The sequence below is a fragment of the Poecile atricapillus genome, chromosome 13, assembly GCF_030490865.1.
Source record: "Poecile atricapillus isolate bPoeAtr1 chromosome 13, bPoeAtr1.hap1, whole genome shotgun sequence".
In the NCBI taxonomy this organism is placed as follows: domain Eukaryota; kingdom Metazoa; phylum Chordata; class Aves; order Passeriformes; family Paridae; genus Poecile; species Poecile atricapillus.
Window position 1 is genome coordinate 10,415,823 of NC_081261.1, and position 20,096 is coordinate 10,435,918.

The 20,096-nt window shown below is 40.0% G+C and overlaps 1 protein-coding gene across 2 annotated transcripts in view; it reads left to right on the top strand.

Moving 5' to 3' along the window:
• Window positions 1–19,832, top strand: part of FSTL4 (follistatin like 4) — a 207,026-nt gene extending 187,194 nt beyond the window's left edge. For both annotated transcript variants that reach the window (XM_058848655.1, XM_058848654.1), the window contains 5 exons: window positions 6,479–6,597; window positions 9,529–9,678; window positions 10,269–10,376; window positions 13,302–13,411; window positions 16,501–19,832. In XM_058848655.1, the coding sequence (XP_058704638.1) occupies window positions 6,479–6,597; window positions 9,529–9,678; window positions 10,269–10,376; window positions 13,302–13,411; window positions 16,501–17,197 (1,184 nt within the window). In that variant the 3' untranslated portion in view covers window positions 17,198–19,832. The remainder of the gene's footprint in view (window positions 1–6,478; window positions 6,598–9,528; window positions 9,679–10,268; window positions 10,377–13,301; window positions 13,412–16,500) is intronic.
• The last annotated feature ends 264 nt before the right edge of the window (window positions 19,833–20,096 follow it).

The window sequence follows — 20,096 nt, forward strand, 5'->3', positions numbered from 1 at the left end:
GTTGTCGAGGAAGATGGAATTTTTCATGTTCCAGAAGAATACTGGTTGTGTGATGGGTAACAGCTTTATTGTAGTAACAAATTAGCAATAGTTTCAGATATCAGGCAATCCAAAATGTAATATTTTGTCAAATTCTATAAATCTCATTGATTTCTATACAAGACTTCTTTTCAAGCCATTTACCAGTCAAAATTTTGGAATGTTTAGATGTCTGAAAAATGTTGTGATTAAATTATTTATTTTTACCTGTTTTCATATCACTGGCAAAATAGGTTTCCCTCAGTGTGAAATTACCTTCTACTCAGAGACAAATATTCTGCCAGCTCCTCTTCCCACATTTCCCATCGGAGTGCAGCAGTGTTATCTTGACCACACTGACCCCAAAACAGAATTGCCAGTGGAGCTGATCAGCTGTCCCAGTAGAAAAGCTCCCAGAGGCCTGATCATTCCTAGTTCTGCCATCTTAACTGCCTGGGAGATTACCTGGGTTTATGTGATACTAAAAGTCTAGGTGCAAATGGGATTTTTGCTGCTTTTCTGGCTGCTAATATAGAGCAAGAATTGAAAACAAAGTAACCCATAAATATGGGCTTTCAAGGAGAATCTTTGGAAAATATATTCTAGTCCTCATTAACTAGATTTATGTATTCTTGTTAATATTGGTCGTTTTCCCTTGAATACTTGAGCAAGGGAAATTGCAGTATGTTGAGAAATAATTGGATCTATCTGGAGCAGAAATTCAAATGCAGGTACATTTTCAAAGCTTATGTGAATCCTGAAAAAGTGCAGTTGCATGAAATTCCAAGAAACAACGCAGCCAAGGGTGTAGCTGCTGTAGATGCCAGTCTCAGGTTTCTTCTGAAAGATGCTGGTGGACCTGGCAGTGCTGGGTTAATGGTTGGACTCAATGATCTTAGAGGTTTTTTCCAACCTTAATGATTCTATAATTCTGTGTTGTGTTTCCTTATTGAACCTGCACAGAAAATCACAGGCTGTACCATACCTCCAGCTGCATTTGAAGGTAATAGCTTCTCTTTAGTAGGTCATTGATCTTTGCACAGCTGCTTTCATTTCAGGAAGGATTTTTCCCATGTCAAAGTTTCTGAATTGTCTCTAGAAGGAGCAAATGTATTTAGAACTCTCTGTCTTTCCTGGTATTTTATTTGAATGAATGTTAGAAAATTTTCACCAATTAAACAGTTCATGTAAACATGAATATTTATTCAGTTAACTTGCTACAATGAAAGTTTTGACATTGTTTTGTTGTTTTTTTTCTTTTCCTGATTATTTTCTGGCTTTCCCAATATTCTGATGCTGCAGTTGCAAACATACTGTGGCGAGAGGAAGGTACTGCAGTAAAGTTCTTTTGTCATAGTGATAATGTGCTTGTCTGCTTTAATAATTCCATGATGGGCCATTCTTCACTGACTTGCCACTAACCCTATCAACTTTCATAGTCACCAGATTAAGTACAGACCAGACTTTTAAAAGCTAAATTATTCAAATAAGAGATGTCCCTCTTGTACCTATAACTTCTTGCTTTTCCCACTATGAAATAATAGATGACCATAAAATATATAAAAACATGAATTTTATATATACTGCCAGAAATGTGAGTAGCCTGAGATTCTCAAGCTGCATTAGCAATCACACAAGTGTCAGAAGTACTCCCAAATTACCATAATTGAACAACTAAGGCATAAATTCAATGTACTGCATTTTTAAGCAAGTAATTCAAGCTCTTCCTTTTCAGTAGAATGTATTGATGTTTTCTAGGTGAGCAACAAATTGTGTTCTTGACTGTTAGGCAAAACAAGAATCCAAACCACCACAGGTTTTCCTCCCTCTATCCTTTGAATCAATGCAGGGTAAAGGTTGCCCCATCTCTCCTTGTTTTAATTGGCAGTTAAGAGCTCTAGTTTGATCAAACTTACAATGTGCCCTTCACAAGGTCAACAACTGTGTATCTTGGAAGCCAAAGTAGAAGAAGCCCCATCCTGAGTAGCTAATTGACTCAAAGATACTATGGAGGCACTTAAAATCACCTCATTTTGTATATGCTTGTGCTGTCATAATTTCCAGATACTCAGTAAGAAGTGTCATGCACCATCCCAAGGGGCTCTCACACAGGTTGTCCATCTGACTCTGTAGGTGTGGAGCCCAGGTGTGTGGAGGGGACCCTGTGACCTTGGGCTCCTGGAGGGCTGTGAGCAGGACATCACTCACTGGAGGAAGGTTCTGGGGTTGAAGTGTAGATGTAAACCAGTTCTTACATTTGCCAACTGCTTATGAGGCAGCTGAGACCTTGGTGTCCTTCAAGCTGTGTGAGAAAGGTTGCTGTGTAGTGAAAACTGCCCTCAGCCATGTCCCCCTGCCCCCTGCAAACACCCAAAGTCCCTCATGCTGCTCCTCCTAGAAGGGCTTCAGGCTCAGTCTGCTTTTGGAGGGTGCAAAGGATAAGTAGCACCTCCAGGAACCCAAAACAATAGCTGGGCTTTCATCTGAGGCATGAAACTTTCTGGGTAGCTTGGGCTTAGACAATGGATTTGAGGGACAGGAGGAAGGTGCCAAGGCATGAGCACCCTGAACAGGTGGGAAAACACCTGGTGCACACTGTCAGTGCCACTGTTAGCCACAGACACATACAACAAATACACTGCTTTATTTCTGAAGTCCCAACCAAAGCCAAATGCAGCTTGTTGAAGGTCAGAGAGGTGGCACAGTCACCTAGGAGAGCTCCTCCCTTCTCCCTGCATACCCCACCTGCTGGTTTCTGGTGCAGGGCTGTGAGGAGTCTTCTCTGCTGACATTCCTGCAGATGGTATTATGGACACTAAGAATTGCTGTTTCCCTTCTGCCTGGAAATGAAATCTCTAATGCATCTCATCAGTCCAGCATCACCTGCACAATGCTCCATGGCTGTTTGTATACAGTGTCCCTTATATACCTTTGTAAAGAAAGCACAATCCTACCAGATGTAGAATTATATTTAAAGAACAGCTGAGAAGTTGGTTGCAGAAAGTCTTATTATAATTTTGCTAAATAAATGGACTTACTGCTTATCTATCTTGCACATTTTAAATAAAAGTATAAGTAATGTTGAGGCAAAACATGGCCAGTAAAGCAGATTTGCTGTTGATGTTCCTAAACAATTCAGTATCTGTAAAGCAGATTTATTACCTTCCTTGTGTTGTTCTGTAGCATTTGATGGGCACATTCATTCTAGAATATGCTTCAGCATGTGAAATCTTGGCACAGAGAAAGCCAGAGGACAGGAATGGTATTTTTGGTTTTACATTTTAATATAGTCTTTCAATTCCTTACTATGTGCAAGTAGCAATATTAACAAATGCATTGGTAGATTTGAGCTCCTTTAAAATGATCACAACCTCATCCCCACAAGGTCTGGAGTAATTAAAACCTTGGGAAAATGCCTAAACAAAATATGGTGTAGAACAAACTTTTGCTGGAAGTCAAACTTTTAACACAAGTATTTGGTAATTTTAAAAGTCAGTCTGACAGTTTGTTCTTAAAAACTTTCAGACCACACACAAGCAACACCTCAAGAAATAAGTGCAGGTTGGGCAACCAGCCAGTTAAACCTGGGGCTGGAAGCACATGCAGTATTTACTCAATGTGCAAATAGTTTTTAATTTTGTCCAGAGAAAACTATGAGTAGCCCAAATGTAAAACAGAGGTTTGTTTTCATGACAGTGTTCAATTCTGTAGCAAACATTGCTTACTTAATACCTGGGGAAAAGGAGCATTTTTTGCCAGCAGGGAAGCAGCAGTTATGTATGCACTTAAAAAGCTGAAAGCCTTTTCATTGCCAAATTTAAGTTCTAAAAAAAATATTTCAAAGTATTTAGATTAAGTTGAGGAAAATTATTTAAGATCAGAGGAGAGTATTCCATGCTGAAAAATTTGCCCTTTGATCTTAAAGGAAGGAATGCATAAATATACACTGATGGAGACACTGAATTTCTCAGATAAGATCTTGTTGATATCAAGTGTCCTCCTGAAGTTTTTTTGTTAGAGCCAGCTTCATCTGGAGTGGATCAAATAAGAACTTACATTTAGGAAATCTTCCCCATTCTTAATGGGCTTTCTTTATACTAGGGTTTTTTTGCTGTACAGGTGAGGTGTGTTGCCTTTCATAATGCCTTTAGGTTTTGAACTAGTTGTGTCATCAACCTGAAGCATCCTCAATTCAAAAGGAAAAAAACCAAATCCTCCTCATCCTCCTCCTAAGTCCCCAATTTCCAGTCTAGTCCCAGTTTCCAATTTAGTACCTGCCTTGCTACAATAAAAAACACAAAATTCCTCATTGCCCACCTCTGTACTGAAACAATTTCCAATTCCCTGCACCAAGAAGTTGCATTAGAAAAACCAAAAATTGAATCTGTTTTACTGATGTCCATGAGATTCTTCAGGATGCACCCCAACCAAGATTTGGCAAATTTTTCATAAGTCACAATAAAACACCTAGTTTGTCTAGTAAAATCCTGCTTTGTCTAAATATCAGTGTGAAAATCAATCTCTGGGGGAAAAGTGGTTTAATTTAAACTGACAAACTTTTTAAAAAAGAGAGTAACTGAGTGCTCTCAGGAATTTGTAGTATATTTTAATCAGTCTGCAGAAAAAACTTGGACTCATTTTACTGTAAAATAAGTAGCAGAACTTGGCCAAGTCTCAGACTCTAAACCTGTTGGGGTAAAACTTTTAATCAAAGTATTTTTGTGGGTAATTAAGGTCTTACTTCTTAAATACACCCTCATTGTAATAGGATCATCAGACAAAATCACGCTACTCTTGTGCATGAAAATATTAATAAGCATCTTCACAGTAGTCATAATTGATTGCCTGCCTGTTTTCACTTGTTAGGATTAAAATCCTTTACCCATGAAATATCGGCACTCATTCCAGGCCAGGGTCATATTCTGCCCTCTGATGTGTTCATCAAATCCCACCAAAGCAGGTGGGAGTTGTGTGGATGCTGGGAGTGCAGATTTTGGTCCAAAGTGCCCGATTTACGTGTTTTACCAACATACCTGGGAAAAAAATAACCCCTAGTCCATTAAATAACTCTCAATGGAGCTTTGTTAGCTTTTTTCCTACATGCATGATCCTGCTTTGTGGAATCACATTTGAGGATCACAACTCTTGCAGCCACCTGATGTCCTAACTGGGGGATTTCTGTGCTATGTTCAGACTCAGCTGTGTCAGTACAGCAGACACCACAGGCTGACACATTGTACTCAGAAGCTATTTATTTGGCATCAACAGAAGGGGGATTAGCAACAAAAAAAACCCCTTCTAGCCTTACTAAATACAATGTGTTTTACAAAATTTTCCAAAAATATATTTGTCCAAATTATCTATATTTTTACTGTCAAATTTCCTGTGATGATTCTATCCTGCAAACAGTTAAGGAATGTGAAAAAATTCTATCTCTGTGAGCAGTATTTAGAGCTGCCACCACAGGACCAGCAAAGGGAATTTTTAACACTGAACACTGTTCAGAGCCATAGAATGAGGACTTTATTTCTCCAAGGGAAAAATGGAATTAATTAGAAGATACAAATTATAGCATCACCATATTGTTGGCAGATAAAGTACACTATCAACACTTGCTAGGGGTGAGAGTGGTCATTGCAAACACTTACTGGTGGTGGTGTGAAAAAATGGAATGATTGAATCTTTGAAACTAGAGTGTATGAAAGGATTCTGAACACTGTATCTTATCACTGCAATTCCATTTAGCATGACAGAAATGATAAAACACAATCTCCTAATGGCAAAGCAATGACAATCAGCCAGTTTTCCAAATCTTCTGGAATGCCCCGGTTGGATAAATGAGTGCTAATGCAATGCTAAACTACTCCACATTTGTGAATTACAGTTTGCAAGATTTCAAAAATGTATTTATTTTGGTGGCTGTAGTTAGTTCTTTCAGATAGTTTAAGAAAATAGAGAAATCTATATTCATTCATGGTATGGATGCTAAACACTTTCATTTAACATCACAGTTACCAGAGGTCAAGTTACCTGTAACAGGATGACCTTCACTTTAACTAAAGCTTTCCTTTCAGTTCTCAAATTATTGTCAAGCTGTTTATAAAGAAAAAAAACAAATTCATTATCTGGGAGGGGTAGCAGTGCAACAGAGAGGCTTCTTGGGATCAAATCCTGCTTTGGTACCTATTTAGAAGACCCAGGCATAATTATTTGGGTACAACCACTGCCACCAAGGCAATGCATTTTTGAATGTGTTTGTACCTCTTCACACCTTGAAGCCCTTGTTGTGACATGAAATTTGACTCTGTGAATGCTCCAACTGCATCCAAATGATCAACTTTTATGTAAGGCAGATTTTGTTTGTTGGGAGAGGAGGATGAGTTCTTTTAAAAAGTCCTAACAGTTACGGATACATACCAAAAAAAAAACCCAACTCCTTCTTCTTTATCCCCCCTTTAAGGCCTGAGTGTTGGGAATATGTTCTATGTCTTTTCTGATGATGGGATCACAGTCCTTCAGCCAAACGAATGTGAAATCCAGAGACGTATCAGGCCTGAAGAGAGGATTTTCACAAGTTATGTAAGTCCTAAAACCAGCAGCTACAGCTCATAGCTGGGAAACTTTCTCTTAATCTCTTCAAAGGTTGTTATTACTAAAGGACCTGTTTGCCACAGGGGTGTTGGGGCTTGGTGGTCTTCCTGCAGCATCCCTGAGGTGTAGCATCTTCTCTTGAAAATTGTGAAGATCCACGTAAGTTCTAAGGATGACATGGAGGATTTACTGACACGCTGAATTTGGCTAGTTATCACATAAGCAAAGATTTTCATTTGTCCTTTTAATCTGTTTACTTATCCATGCCCCAGATTTTTAACTGAGCTTTAGGGAAGGTACAAAATTCGATAGCAGAGAGATGGTGCACATCATTCACTTGTGCTCCTTTTACTGATGGCTCCAGAGGCAAAGTGAGCTACTTTGGGCTACTTTCTGCTCTTTGGAAGTGGTTTGCCATGTTAAACTGCAGCAGGGAGGCAAATAAAAATGCTCAGAAAATAGCTGTGCCATGGAGGCCCTCTGCATCTTCTGCCACTGAAAAGGAGACTCCACTGTTAATGTTTGCTGTTGGCACTTTTCTGTCAGCAGTGAATTTACCTAACCTTTGCTTTAGGAAATCACAAGACAAATGTTTTCAGGTATCAGGAATGTCAAGCACTGTCTTTTGTAGGCAGTGGAGGTCAATATGGCCAGTGGGGTAGCACATGCCTGGAGGCTCTGTGAGGTCAGCGTTCTCAGTGACCTGTGTTATGTACTCCTGCACAGGAACATACATCAGGCATATCCTCATGAAACTGACAGTTCTAAAAAAAAACAAAAGGTGCTGGAATACATCCAGAAACGCTTTTTTAGTCACTCCTTTACTTACTTTCTAATTTTTAAAAGGGGAAGTTGAAAACGTGACTAAAGAATGTGGCTTTTCTGAAAAAAAGGGTCAGCCTTGATTTCAATTTTGAGAGGAATCAAATGGGAGAATCACTGTCATGAGCCCTGCAGGCTGGGTCAAGCTCTGCTGCTATGGGTTACAGTAGATTTTAATGTACCTGAGAAGTCCAGACTGATGATCACCCCAAGGCTAGTCCTTACCATGGACTTAATACTATTAATACTATTACTTAATACTATTAAGGCACACCTAAGCTTTACAAAGACAGAATCCTGTGTTTCTTTTCTGAAGAACTGTAAATATTGAAGAGGTGGTCCTGCAGAAACAGAGTGAAAATAACAAAACAGAGGGCACTTAAGGAAATAATGTCAGTGCACTGGTTTGCGTAAGCGATTTTTAACATCACTTGGCTGCTCTTCAGAGACAGCTTTGAGGGATTCCTACAGATTTCAAAGATTCCTGCAGACTTCACTTGATCTAGGGAGGATTCACATTTTTTTTCCTCCCTTTTCCCTTTTACTATCTTGAGTGTTTGCTACATAGACAGTGACACCAGCCTAACTTTAGGAGTGGATCTATGAAAAAGGTTGCTTCATTTGCTATTAGAGGGCACAAAAGCAGGTGGAGCAGCTGCAGCTGAGCCCTGTAGCAGAAAGACTGGTGACCTTTCCCTGCTCCCCTTGGCTTGGGAGGATGCTGTGTTGTGGGAGTGGAGGATGAGGAGGGCAGTGTGGAGGCTGGCAGGTGCCTGACTGCATGAATGCCCGCAGGAAGCCCAAGCCTGAGCATTTGCATCATCTTCTAGCTTGTAGCATAGATTCCCAGCCTGGCTGCAGGAATAGAAAGGAAAATGCAGACAGGTTATTGAGCCTTGTATCTTAAGCTTTTCCTCATGGTCTCCACCAAGACACTCAGCCAGCAGAGCTGTGCTATTTAGAGGTGACAGCTTTCTATCCATGACTGTTGCACATGGTGCAGGTCCCTTGCAACTCTGAATTATTCTATTCTATTCTATTCTATTCTATTCTATTCTATTCTATTCTATTCTATTCTATTCTATTCTATTCTATTCTATTCTATTCTATTCTATTCTATTCCTATTCTATTCCAACTCTATTCCTACTCTATTCCTACTCTATTCCTACTCTATTCCTCCAATACAGACACAGTGTTGACATTATTTTTTGTTGTACCTCCTCTTTCCCTGAACAAGCTCAGATGCATCTCCAATCACATTTTCCTTAGGTAGGTTAGGCCATTATTTAATATTACCCAACATAAGGTCTGAAATCAGCAGTTGTGCTCACTGAAATTTTTATGTGTTCATTTTCATTTTACCCCATTTCCTCCCCACAGCCTGGTCCTACACAAATGCTCTTTCAGATAAAGCATCCTGACAGAAGGAAGAGCAATGAGGAGTAGCAAACATGCAGAGAGTTGTAGGTGAAACCAAAAGTGACTCTTCAAACTCAGGGTAGCTGTACCAGTTCTGCACAGGACTCAGTGAGTGGAGGATCAGAGATAAAATATGGCATCAGACAGCTGTGAAGAGAATTTGGCACAAAGCATCAGACTATGGTTCCTTTTGAACTGGGGCAGTTTCTGTAGCTGTAGGATCCTGCTTGTTTTGCATCTGTTTCCTTGAGCACAGGTGTTTTAGAGCATGCTGTCCTGCACAGCAAATGAAGACTTTATGAAAAATATAAAGCAGTGACTAAATTAATATAAATCACTGTGTGATTTACAAAGCACAGAGTGATATTTCTGTTGCTAATAGATGCTGACAGCACTGCAAGTGTTGATTCAAAAGATCAATCCATACACTCTGTGGTTATTTACATTCAATACAAATGTGCAGGAGGTCCAGCTGTTTTAATGTTATTGCATAGAGCCAGGTTGAAGTGTCGTACCTGATAAATTAATTATTTCATGTTTTCCAGGAAAGAAAAGGGAGAAATATCATCCTAATGGAATCCCCAGGGATTTTTTCCTGCAGTTTTAAAGGCTAAGCTTCTTGCTGCTCCAGGCCCTAAACTTGTGAAAATTAAACCTTTTCTTTTTTAACCCATCAGGAGGAGATCTGTCCTAGAGTGGAAGATGAAGACACTCAGTCCTGCCTCTGGGCTTCAGCAGTCAATGTCAGAGACAAGTACATTTATGTGACACAGCCAAAGCAGAACAGAGTAATAATAATTGATATCCAGACTCAAAAAGCCATACAGGTACTTAAAAGTGAACACAGTATTCACTGATGGCAAAAGACTTGATATAGGACAAAAAAATCAGATCTTTGCCCAGTGGATCTGCTGGGCAAAGATCTGCTGATCACTAAGGAGCTGGGCCTGTGTTGCTTTCACCAATGGGATCACATGGGGGTCACTGTTCTATAACCTCACTGGCAGGAATAAACTCCTCTGTAGGTTGTAGATCACAGTCTCAGGGCTGCATCTGCAGCCAAGCTTACCGTAAATCTAGTGAAAAATAACACTGGGATGAATTCCTGGCTTAGCTGCCTGACCTGGGTTATAAGCAGCTTGGAAAGAATGAGCTGGTGTGGGTACAATTCAGACAGAAATTGGCCCTTGATCTACTGGCTATAAGTAACAGCATAAGATGGAGTGATGTCTACCCAGAAAATGGCACCAAACAGCCAAATTTTTCAACTGCTGCTGATCCCCCCCACCTCCTTGATTTGAAGGCAGAGCTGCACAGTGAACATAACAGTGGTGCATGAGAATGCCTGCAGTGAACTGATGTATTTGTCATGTGCATTTGGGTCACTGTGTAAATAACTCTCTGGATTTTTTTTAAGTCTTTGGATGTGGACCCATTACCAACCAAATTACATTATGACAAGTCTCACGACCAAGTGTGGGTGCTCAGCTGGGGGGACATGAGGCAATCATCACCCACACTGCAGGTAAGTCTTTACATTTTGGATCCTTTGCTCTTCCTGGGCTCAGCATCACTGGTAACACACTGGTGGCTGGTGGGTTGCAGCTAATTAACAGCATTTAATGGTCTGGATATAAAGCTGCTGTTTCATTTGTATATCCAGCGACTTTTATTCATCCCTATTCTGTCCATCCTCCTGTATTTTTCCTGCCATTTAATTTGTTTTTGAGCAATGACTGTGCCACAGGCTGACAGTAGGGCTGCTTTGTGCCAAGGTCTGTTTTGTTTTAAGACTGGTGACAGAGCCAAGTGCCATAAAGTTACACAACAAGGGCTGGCAGCTTGCTGTGAGCAGGAAAAGACTGCTGTGCTCTGCAGCACTGGAGAGGCACCTCAAATCCTGTTTTGGGCTTTCACTACAAGAGAGACATTGAGGTGCTGGAATGTGTCCAGAGAAGGGCAACAGAGCTGGGGAAGGGTCTGGAGCAAAAGTCTGACAAGGAGCAGATGAGGGAGCTCAGGGGGGATCTTTTCAGTCTCTACAGTTCCCTGAAGGGAGGTTGAAGCCAGATAGAAATCAGTCTCTTCTCCCATGTAACAAGTGATAGGACAAGAGGAAATGGCTTAAAGTTATGCCAGGGCAGGTTTAGGTTGTTATTAGGAAAAATTTCTTCACTAATGACTTTCTCAAGCCCTGGAACAGGATGCCTAGGGCAGTGGTGGAGTCACTGTCCCTGGAAGGATTGAAAGGTCCTGTAGATGTGGCAGCTGGGGACATAGTTCAGTGGTGGGCTTGGCAGTGCTGGGTAAATAGTTGGATTCAATGATCTTAGAAGGTTTTCCCATCCTTAATTCTGTGATTCTTTCACAGTAAAATGCAAAAAGGGCAGGAAAAAAAAAAAAAAAACCAAAGCAGGAGAAGTAAAAACTTGGGGACAAATTGTGTTACTGGGCATTAGTGATTCCACAGCAGGGGTGCCAGTGATATCCTGGAACTCCTCCATGCTCAACACCACCAGACCCACAGAGACATTGGGACACAGCATTGCACATGAGTTTGGACATCTTAATTAGCTCTCACTTCTGGATCATTTTGGCAGATTTACTCTTCTGTTGACAGTACAGAGAACATGGAGTGTTCATCTAGTGGGGCATTTTTCTGCTGCTGTAGGTTGTATGACAGAGTTGGCACCAATTGAGGGATCGGATTTGATCCATCCAGACATCCCATTCTCTGGTAGTTGTTTTCTGGCACTTGCTGCCCAACCTTTCTGGAAACAGGTGTCATGTGAATACTTCTTCTGCCAGAAGTGTTTGCTCCTAAGTCTACATTAAAGCATTCCCCAGCAGTCAGAGAAGAAGGGGAGCTGTGCTTTCTGACTTAAAAGCCAACAAATTGGAGTCTGCTTTAATTGTGGGGCTATCCAAGGCTTCCACTGGAGATGGGAGGAGCCATCCCTACCATCCACATGCTCTATCCAGTGCTGACTGTCAATAATAAAGTAGCTGGACCAGCTACTCATCGTCAGCAATTTCAGTAAAAAATACCAAAACCAAACTGAGGCATATAAATGAAGGTTTCCAGGGTAGCAGCACCAAGTTGTCTCACCTGGGGATGTGAGTTTCCTGTACAGGGTATAAGGAGACAAAATGGGCTCTTTTTACCCTTTCTGACAATTTCTTCCATCCAGCTGTGAGAATTTCTGTAATTAAAGGAGAGATGGCACAATCATGTCATTATTAGAGAGAACACACCATCTGCACAGTTGGAAGCTTGTTAGAAGGCTCCAGATCTGAGATAGTCCTTTCTGTTATCTGTATGATGTGCAGTTACACACAAAGAGATGAGATTAGCATCAGCATTAGCATATCCTTTCTTTCTTCTGACCTTCTTTCCCAAAAGATGGGTAGTGACTAATTGGGCAAAGTTCCTTCTTAAAACCTGCCATGTTCGGTTACAGACATGCAATAAAATATCTTTTTTTAATGAAGATGCTGTTGCAGAGGTTGATCTAAATTTCCACTCAATCTCTGGAAATCAGGGATTTATCAAACTGCCTGTGCAACCAACTAACAGGATGCTGTTGTTTGGCCATTACTGGCTTGTTGAAAGCAAATGTCTGGTCTCTTGAAAGCACTGTGCTAGGGTAGGCATCCTTCTTGAGCAATCTAATTGGAATAAATTGAAATGGCATGACCAGAACAGCTGTCTGAAATAAACCTTTTAGGGATTTAGCATGTCTTTAATGAATTATGTAGCTATAAATTCAAATGCTGCAGATTAGAGGAGCAGAAGGTCCTAATGAATGGACTGAAGTCGTCTTAAACCCAGCAAACAATTTGAGTGTTTAACATTTTAATTTTTGAAAATTTTTTCTTTTCCTTTCTGGAGCAGTGGAGGAGCCGAGTTCCCCTGTCCATAGACATCTGTGCTTTGCTGGAGGGCAGGACCAGGGCTCAGCCAAAGGGCGCTTTTGCACTCCTGCCTGGACTTTATATTGATAGATGAACAGTTTTTCTCCTTCAAAGTGATAATTAACTGCTGTGAGTTTGATCCTTCACACTGGTAGATTATCACTGTGCATTTAAATGAGGTTAATAAATATGACCATGAAGTAAATGTTTACTTTAGACAGTGAGGGATAAATTATTATGGTCCTAGTGTTGTCATACTGCTCAAGTTCCTGCTTGACTGCTCTTTCTTGGGATGTAAACAACTTATGAAAGTCAAGTTGTGTACTTATCTTACAAATGTCAAGCCTCAAATACTATTTGCTAGCACACCTTTTCAAGACAACTACACCAAACAGTGTTTTGAAGTCGTTAATCAATTGAGTCTACTGCACCCTGGAAAGAGCCACTTGGTACCATGCATGTCTCTAATCTCTGTTTACCTTTCTGCCTTACTCAGTGCTTATCCTGTGCTCAACCTTGTGTGTATTTATTGTAGGTAATTCCAGAGGCGAGTGCTGGGGAGGATCCACATGTTATCCACACACCCTTTGAAGGAGTGGATGATTTTTTTATACCACCTACAAATCTTATTATTAATCATGTTAGGTGAGAAATTATTTTAATGAATAATAATGGTGACCATGCTGCTCTTTTTTCAGAACCTTAAAGCACTTAACAGATATGAATGAGTGAATGAATGAATGAATGAATGAATGAATGAATGAATGAATGAATGAATGAATTTGTCATGAATCTTAACTATGTTTATCCCCATTTTCACACATGAAATGGAGAAGTGGTTGAGGAAATTGCCAGTAGTTATTCAGCTAATCAGTAAAACAGCAAGAAACAATCCTGGACTTCCCTTAGACCATGCACAGGCATTCAAACCTCACCTTAGTCAGCCATCCCTCCCTGCAGCTTATGGCACACTGCCCTGGCTTACTTGTGCCAGGAATTTGATGGCCCAAAAATCACCTTCCTTGCCACAGAACTGTTACAGATCTGGGCAGAAACCTGTGTCAAGGATATATTGCTTGAAGTGGCAAAAGCCTACTCTGCCAAAGCATAAGGTGTGGTTCTTTCACCTGTTTCCAACTTGTTCAAGTATTGGATTTGGCTGGAGTAGAAAAACTGTATGTGCTGTACATAAAATAAATAAATAAATAAATAAACCACCTCAATGAACCATCAATTTTGAATGTTAATGTGATGTAGTGGTTAATGAGGTTGTGTAACTAACATACTAATAACCTGGAGTAATGCTGGCTGCTTCCCAGCAGGCACAGGAAGCCTCCCATTAACATAATCAAAATTGATGATAACTGCAAAGCAATTTATACTATTCTTTCCATGTTATAACATAACAACTGTTTAACCATGTTCTGTCCTCTATATAGTTTAACTTAGTTAAACACTCAAAAAACATAATGTAACTCTTTACAGTCACCGTAGGTTTCCTGCAGGAAACACCGAGAGGGAAGGGGTTACACTTGAATGATTATATGTTGAGTCTGTTCCAAAATAAATAATTTTGCCTGCTGAAACACAAAATAATGATGTATGCCTCATGGCTGTCATTTTTAATTTCTCTCTACTTCGTATTTCCAGTTTTTTTTCACAATTTCATTATGACTAATAGTAGTGCCAGGAGGTAGATGACTCTGCTGAATGTTAAAGCCTGAGCTGAGAAGGTGAGAATGGGGTTCAAAGACAGCAAGGTGGAACAGTTACACATTTTTGTTTGTTTAATTGTCCTTTTGCTTAAGTGTGATTAGTTGGCTGAAATAATAAATATAGATTATAGTTTTCCATATGCAAATGCTGTCCCTGATTTCCTGTTGAATTTGTTCAGGGCCAGATCTCTGTCCGTTCTTTCTCACCCTCAGTACAGAAAAATAATTGCTTGCAGGCTAATGAGACTCATTGAGATGATGTTCTAAATTCTCCACTCAGAAACAATAAATGGCAGTACCAGCATTTCCCAGAAAGGTGAACATTTAAGCAATTTCTTCCATGAGCCAAATAATATTTGTATGCAAATGCACCTGCATATGTATTTCAGCTGCCTTCTATTTTAGATGGATATCTAAAAATTTATCCATTTTTATTAGTTCCAAGGGTAGACTGTTGTCTATTAAAAACTCTCTATGAGCAAGGTTTGCTTTGAGATTTCAGATCACAGATTTCATGCAAGGGCTGAGCCTCTTCTGCAACTGTGGGCACATAAAATATGTCCTGATCCATTTCTTTAAATGGAAGTTTATGATAAAAACATTTCTTAACTTTTTCAGGCATTTGGCCAAGTATTAAGGAAGTCTTGGAGAAAAAAAAGAAAAGCTGTAAGGGAAAGCACTTTTTAAAGTGTACTTAAAATGCATTCATCCAGGAGAAATACAAGTGTCATATCCAATTTCCACACACGCAGTGCACTACAACTTTCCACTGCAGATACTTTCTGAAGTCTCTAATGGATATGACTATAATGGGGAAATGAAAGGCTTAGCCCAGTGATTTTCATGGGATCACACACTACATTGGCTCATTCTATAGAAGTGAAATTATTGCTGAGTGTCTCGTTGACAGACAGATTAAGAATAAAGAAATAAACCTAGTGTTTCAAGCAAAATATGTATTATCTGCAGAGAAGCATATTGTCCTCAGCATTCACAAGGCAATTTTACATCTTTTGAGGAAGAGATACAACACTAAGCACTCACTTCGTTTCCCTCTGTCTGCATTGAATGGATGAAAAGATACTCGATGTAAAATTAGTTTTTTTAAGTCAGTGTCTGTGAATCCAGGGGAACATAAACAGGCTGTTGCTAAGGGCTCCCTCAAATTAAGCAGAAACCTTTCTTGGTATTCTTGACCTTTTCTTATCTTCAGCAAAGGTCAGATGTGCTGCAGCATATATCTTTTACAGAACATTTATCCTCTGCTCACTGTTTCTTGCCCTGTCTTGAGACAGAAAATAAAGACCCCTTATCTTCAGGGCACCCTGGTTATGTTTCTAAAGAAATGTTTTACACCTTCCCTGGGCTGGCAGGGTTTAAGAGTCTGCTCTGCACTGCAGCCTTGCCACCTCCTGCAGTGGTTCCTAGGCACCATGGTACAAAACACACACCACAGCTTCCCTCTGGTGCTGTCAGTTAACAGATGAGATTAGATATGGTCTTCATTCAGTGGTTATGCATTATATTGTACACAGCTATTTTTATTATATATAGTTACTCTCTGGCCTCAACCTGACAGCAATATGCTTTCTTTTGAATCCTTTTCTATTTTGAGATTGAAGGCTTGAGTATATATTGAATTTCATGACTGTAATCTCAGACAGATTAAATGCAAACCTGGTCAGTGTTAGCCTACTGAACACCCAAACCTTGATATCATTTCTATAGAAATTGGTCTTCCCAATATAAGATCTTGGCTCTTGAAGATTCAAACAAGCTAAGCACATATTCAGATTTCCAGGATCAGGTTGCTGATTTAAACTCAAATATATTCCTCCTTCTAGGATGTTTTAGAAGCCCTAAAACAAGACATTTCTTACAACAAGAGACAACAGCATTATTGCGCACGCTTCCAAAACCAGCAGAATAAAAGGTTCCCAATTCTGCTGACTTTTCTCTTTGCTCAGGCATGTCACCATGTCTCCAGAGGTGACGTCTGTGTCTTGTTTTCTGTCTCAGGTTTGGCTTCATTTTTAACCAGACAAAACAAGCGGTTCACAAGATTGACCTGGAAACTGTGACCCACATCAAGACCATCGACCTCAAAGCCTACAGCTGCGTGCCTCAGGCCATGGCCTACACACACCTGGGTGGCTACTACTTCGTGCAGTGCAGGAGGAAGCGCTCGGCAGCGCTGCAGCTCATCATCGACAGCGTCACCGACGCCGTCATCGGCCCCAATGGCGCCGTGGCGGGCACGCCCCACGTGTCGCCCGACGGCCGCTACCTGGTCAGTGCCGAGCCGGGCAGCGGCAGGATCAGCGTCCAGGCTCTAACTGTCCGAGGGGAAATCAAGTTGATTTATGATTTAAAAACAAACATACACGTTTCTGATGTCACGTTTCAGCCCTCTTTCACTGAAGGCAATCAGTACTATATATATGCTACTTCACACCTGCAGACAGATGTGCTTTTTGTAGAGCTGTCAACGGGGATAATGAATGTACTGAAGGATTTAAAGGACCCTATCACATCCAAAGACTGGCCCTGGAGCAGCTACAACAGAATTATGAAAGACAGTGGATTATTTGGACAGTATCTCGTTACACCAGCTAAAGATTCTTTGTTTGTTATAAATGGGAGACAAAATACATTACGCTGTGAGGTTTCAGGTATAAGGAGGGGTAACACAGTGGTTTGGGTTGGGGAGGTATGAAAGGGCAGTAGCAGTGGAGCCTTCAGCAGGCAAGGACCAGTTGGACCTTTACACTGCAGGAAATGAGCAGTAGCATTGTATATTTTTACACTGGGAAAAAAAAAAGACAAAAAAACCCTGTATAGGCTTCATGGTACAACACTGGTCTACTTGCAAGTTTTATAATATAAGGTATGCTCTGCTAATAGGAAGTGGTTTTGAAGGGATAGTTTTTATTTGTGGGTGTGATTTGTGGTTATGAGAAAAATGCTGAGAAGCGAATATCTCCACTGAGATATCATACAAGCCACAAAATTTAGTAATTCTGTAGATCAAAACAGATTTTGATTTTCCATACTGAGGAGCTTTTATGTTATGTCCAAGCATCAGTTTTCTTCCCTTATCCCTTGCCTGTTGGCTGCACTGACTACCCCTCCCCAGCACAGGGAGACGGCAGTAGCGAGGATTATTCACCTTTGAATATTCACCTTTGGATGATGAGGGAAAGCAAACATCAGAGCACTTTTCAACTCAGAGAAACCTAGGAGAGTGATTTAATGAAAACTGATCAGTTTTCTTAGCAGGGTGGCTTTGAGAGGATTCACAGATGTGATTTCAGAAGGAGGCATCACAGAAATAGTAACTGTCAGCTCGCTTGCTTCTGCACTTCATTTTGCTCTTAGTCCTACTGAAGGCAATGGGATGAGTTCCCCCTCTTTCAGTGCATATTTGTGTGATTGTATTTGAGAAATTTACCATGAAATATCCAGGCCATTACTCATCCAGGCCTGGGTAGAAGCCAGAAAATACTGATTTGGGGCAGGGGGGGGAGGTGTCAGAGTTTATATAAACAATTTTGTTGAGAAGGTGGCATTAGTCTTTCCACAGCTCATGAGTGTGGTCAGTTCGGGAAAAATATGCAAAATCTGCTCTTTGGGGGCAGAGAAGAGAATTAGTTATGGTTATTCCCATTGGAAACAGCAACACTTCTAGAAATCATTGGTTTCTCTCATTAAATATTTAGGAGCACTGAAACCACTTGGTTCTTCATAAAATAACAGTTAAAATAACAGAGATTATTTTTAATAGAAAACTCACTCATTTTCTAGTCATAGCCTTAATTTGCCTATTTCTTCTCAGAACAACCAGGAAACCATTTTTCTTTGTATTTTTTTTTCTTTCTGTTTATAGTACACTTGTTTATAGTCAATTATCTTTTAGTTATGAGCAAAGACATTCTTGTAAAAGCAGCTGAATTATCCAAGAATGCAACAGCTGACATTGAGAAAGTTCAGAGGATTTCCCATAAAAACATAGAGCCATTTATTTGCACACTTGGAAGATATTAAAAACTTTTCTACTTGCATTTTTCTAACTTTCTATATCCATCACCATGAAGTAACGAGGGCAAAAGCAGCTGTGGCAGCAGAGCCAGGCAAGAAGTCCTGCCACCCAAGCAATTGTAACCATCACTTGGAAAATGGGGTCTTCAGGTGGGTGAAAGCTCTCTGCAGGTAAATATCAGTAGCATTGGAGTCACCCACTGGCCTCTGGAAAAACCCAGCTTGGTTTGCTGAGGACCTTGTTGCCCAGAGTCTGTAAAAAGCTGCCCTTGAACACATGCAGTCATAGGTAGTGGTGTCATAATTATTTCCCTCCACAGATGCTTAAGTCACCCATTCCACAACACACACAGAAGGATTTTAAGCAAGAAGGATACCACATAACACTGGCAATCTTTGCTTTAAATGTTTAACTTTATCACAAAAGCAGCATTTTAGCATGGCTGTAGACCTGAGGTATTTTACACCACTTCAGTTCTGTAGAGAATATAAAAATCTGTTCTGACAGATGAAGAAGGGGAGCTGAATCCTATTAATTCATTAAACATGGAGTCCTTGAAATTGTCCTTCAACGCTGATATGCTGAATCCTACATTTCTATCATTTACGAGCCATAGGGGTTAGAAGAGACTCTTCCATCATTGCAGCACAGACATGTGAAACAGATCAGCATAGCCTTCCTTTAGCGATGCATGGTGCCCATGGTCTTGTACTCATCCCATTAGGAAACATATCCCATGTCAAAGAAAGGAGAAGACCAGCTTTGTAAGTACCTTTAAATATGCACAGCTCCTTTCTTGAACAAAGCTGTATCCATACATTGCAGCCATCCTAAATGTCTTTTACCAAGGCCAAACACTGCTCTCGTGTTACCTTTTATGACTTCTTGAGTATTTTATTATGCCTATGGTAATTTTTCCCTGTAGAGACGTTCATTGTGTCATAGATCAAGCAAATATTACTTTTCTAAGAATATTAAAAGAAAACAAATCTGTATATATATGTTCAGGTAAATATTCTTGAGGCTGGTTTATATATAGGCTGTGAAAGATGTATAACAGACCTCACTCTTCCTGTTTGTCACAAAGTATTGGAATAGCATTCACTTGAAAAAATCTCACTTGGACCTTCCAAAGATGTTCCCTTTGTTCCCTCTCCAGTCCAAGTTCTAGTGATGTGTCTTTCTAAAGTATCCTAATGGTTATATATCATACTTAGAAAATGAAGTATAATTTAGATTGTCCACAATACTTGTGAGCAGTTCCAATGACAGTCAAATATGACATTAAAGTGCTGCACATTTGTTACTCTGATTTTTTTTTTTATGACACAGAAATTTTATATATAGTCAAAAAAATGTTTCAGCTCATATTTGCCTTTCAACTCTGTAAAAAAGAGACTAAATTTCCTTGTGGGCAATTTCTTTCCCTATCCTTTTGGTTCTCCACCAATTCACACTAAATTCCTAGTTACTAACTTATTAGTTAATCATGGTGATTAATCAAAATTGATCTAAATTGAATTAATGACCTTTTCCTTATCCTATACACTCATATGTCAGTAGGATGTTCTGACAC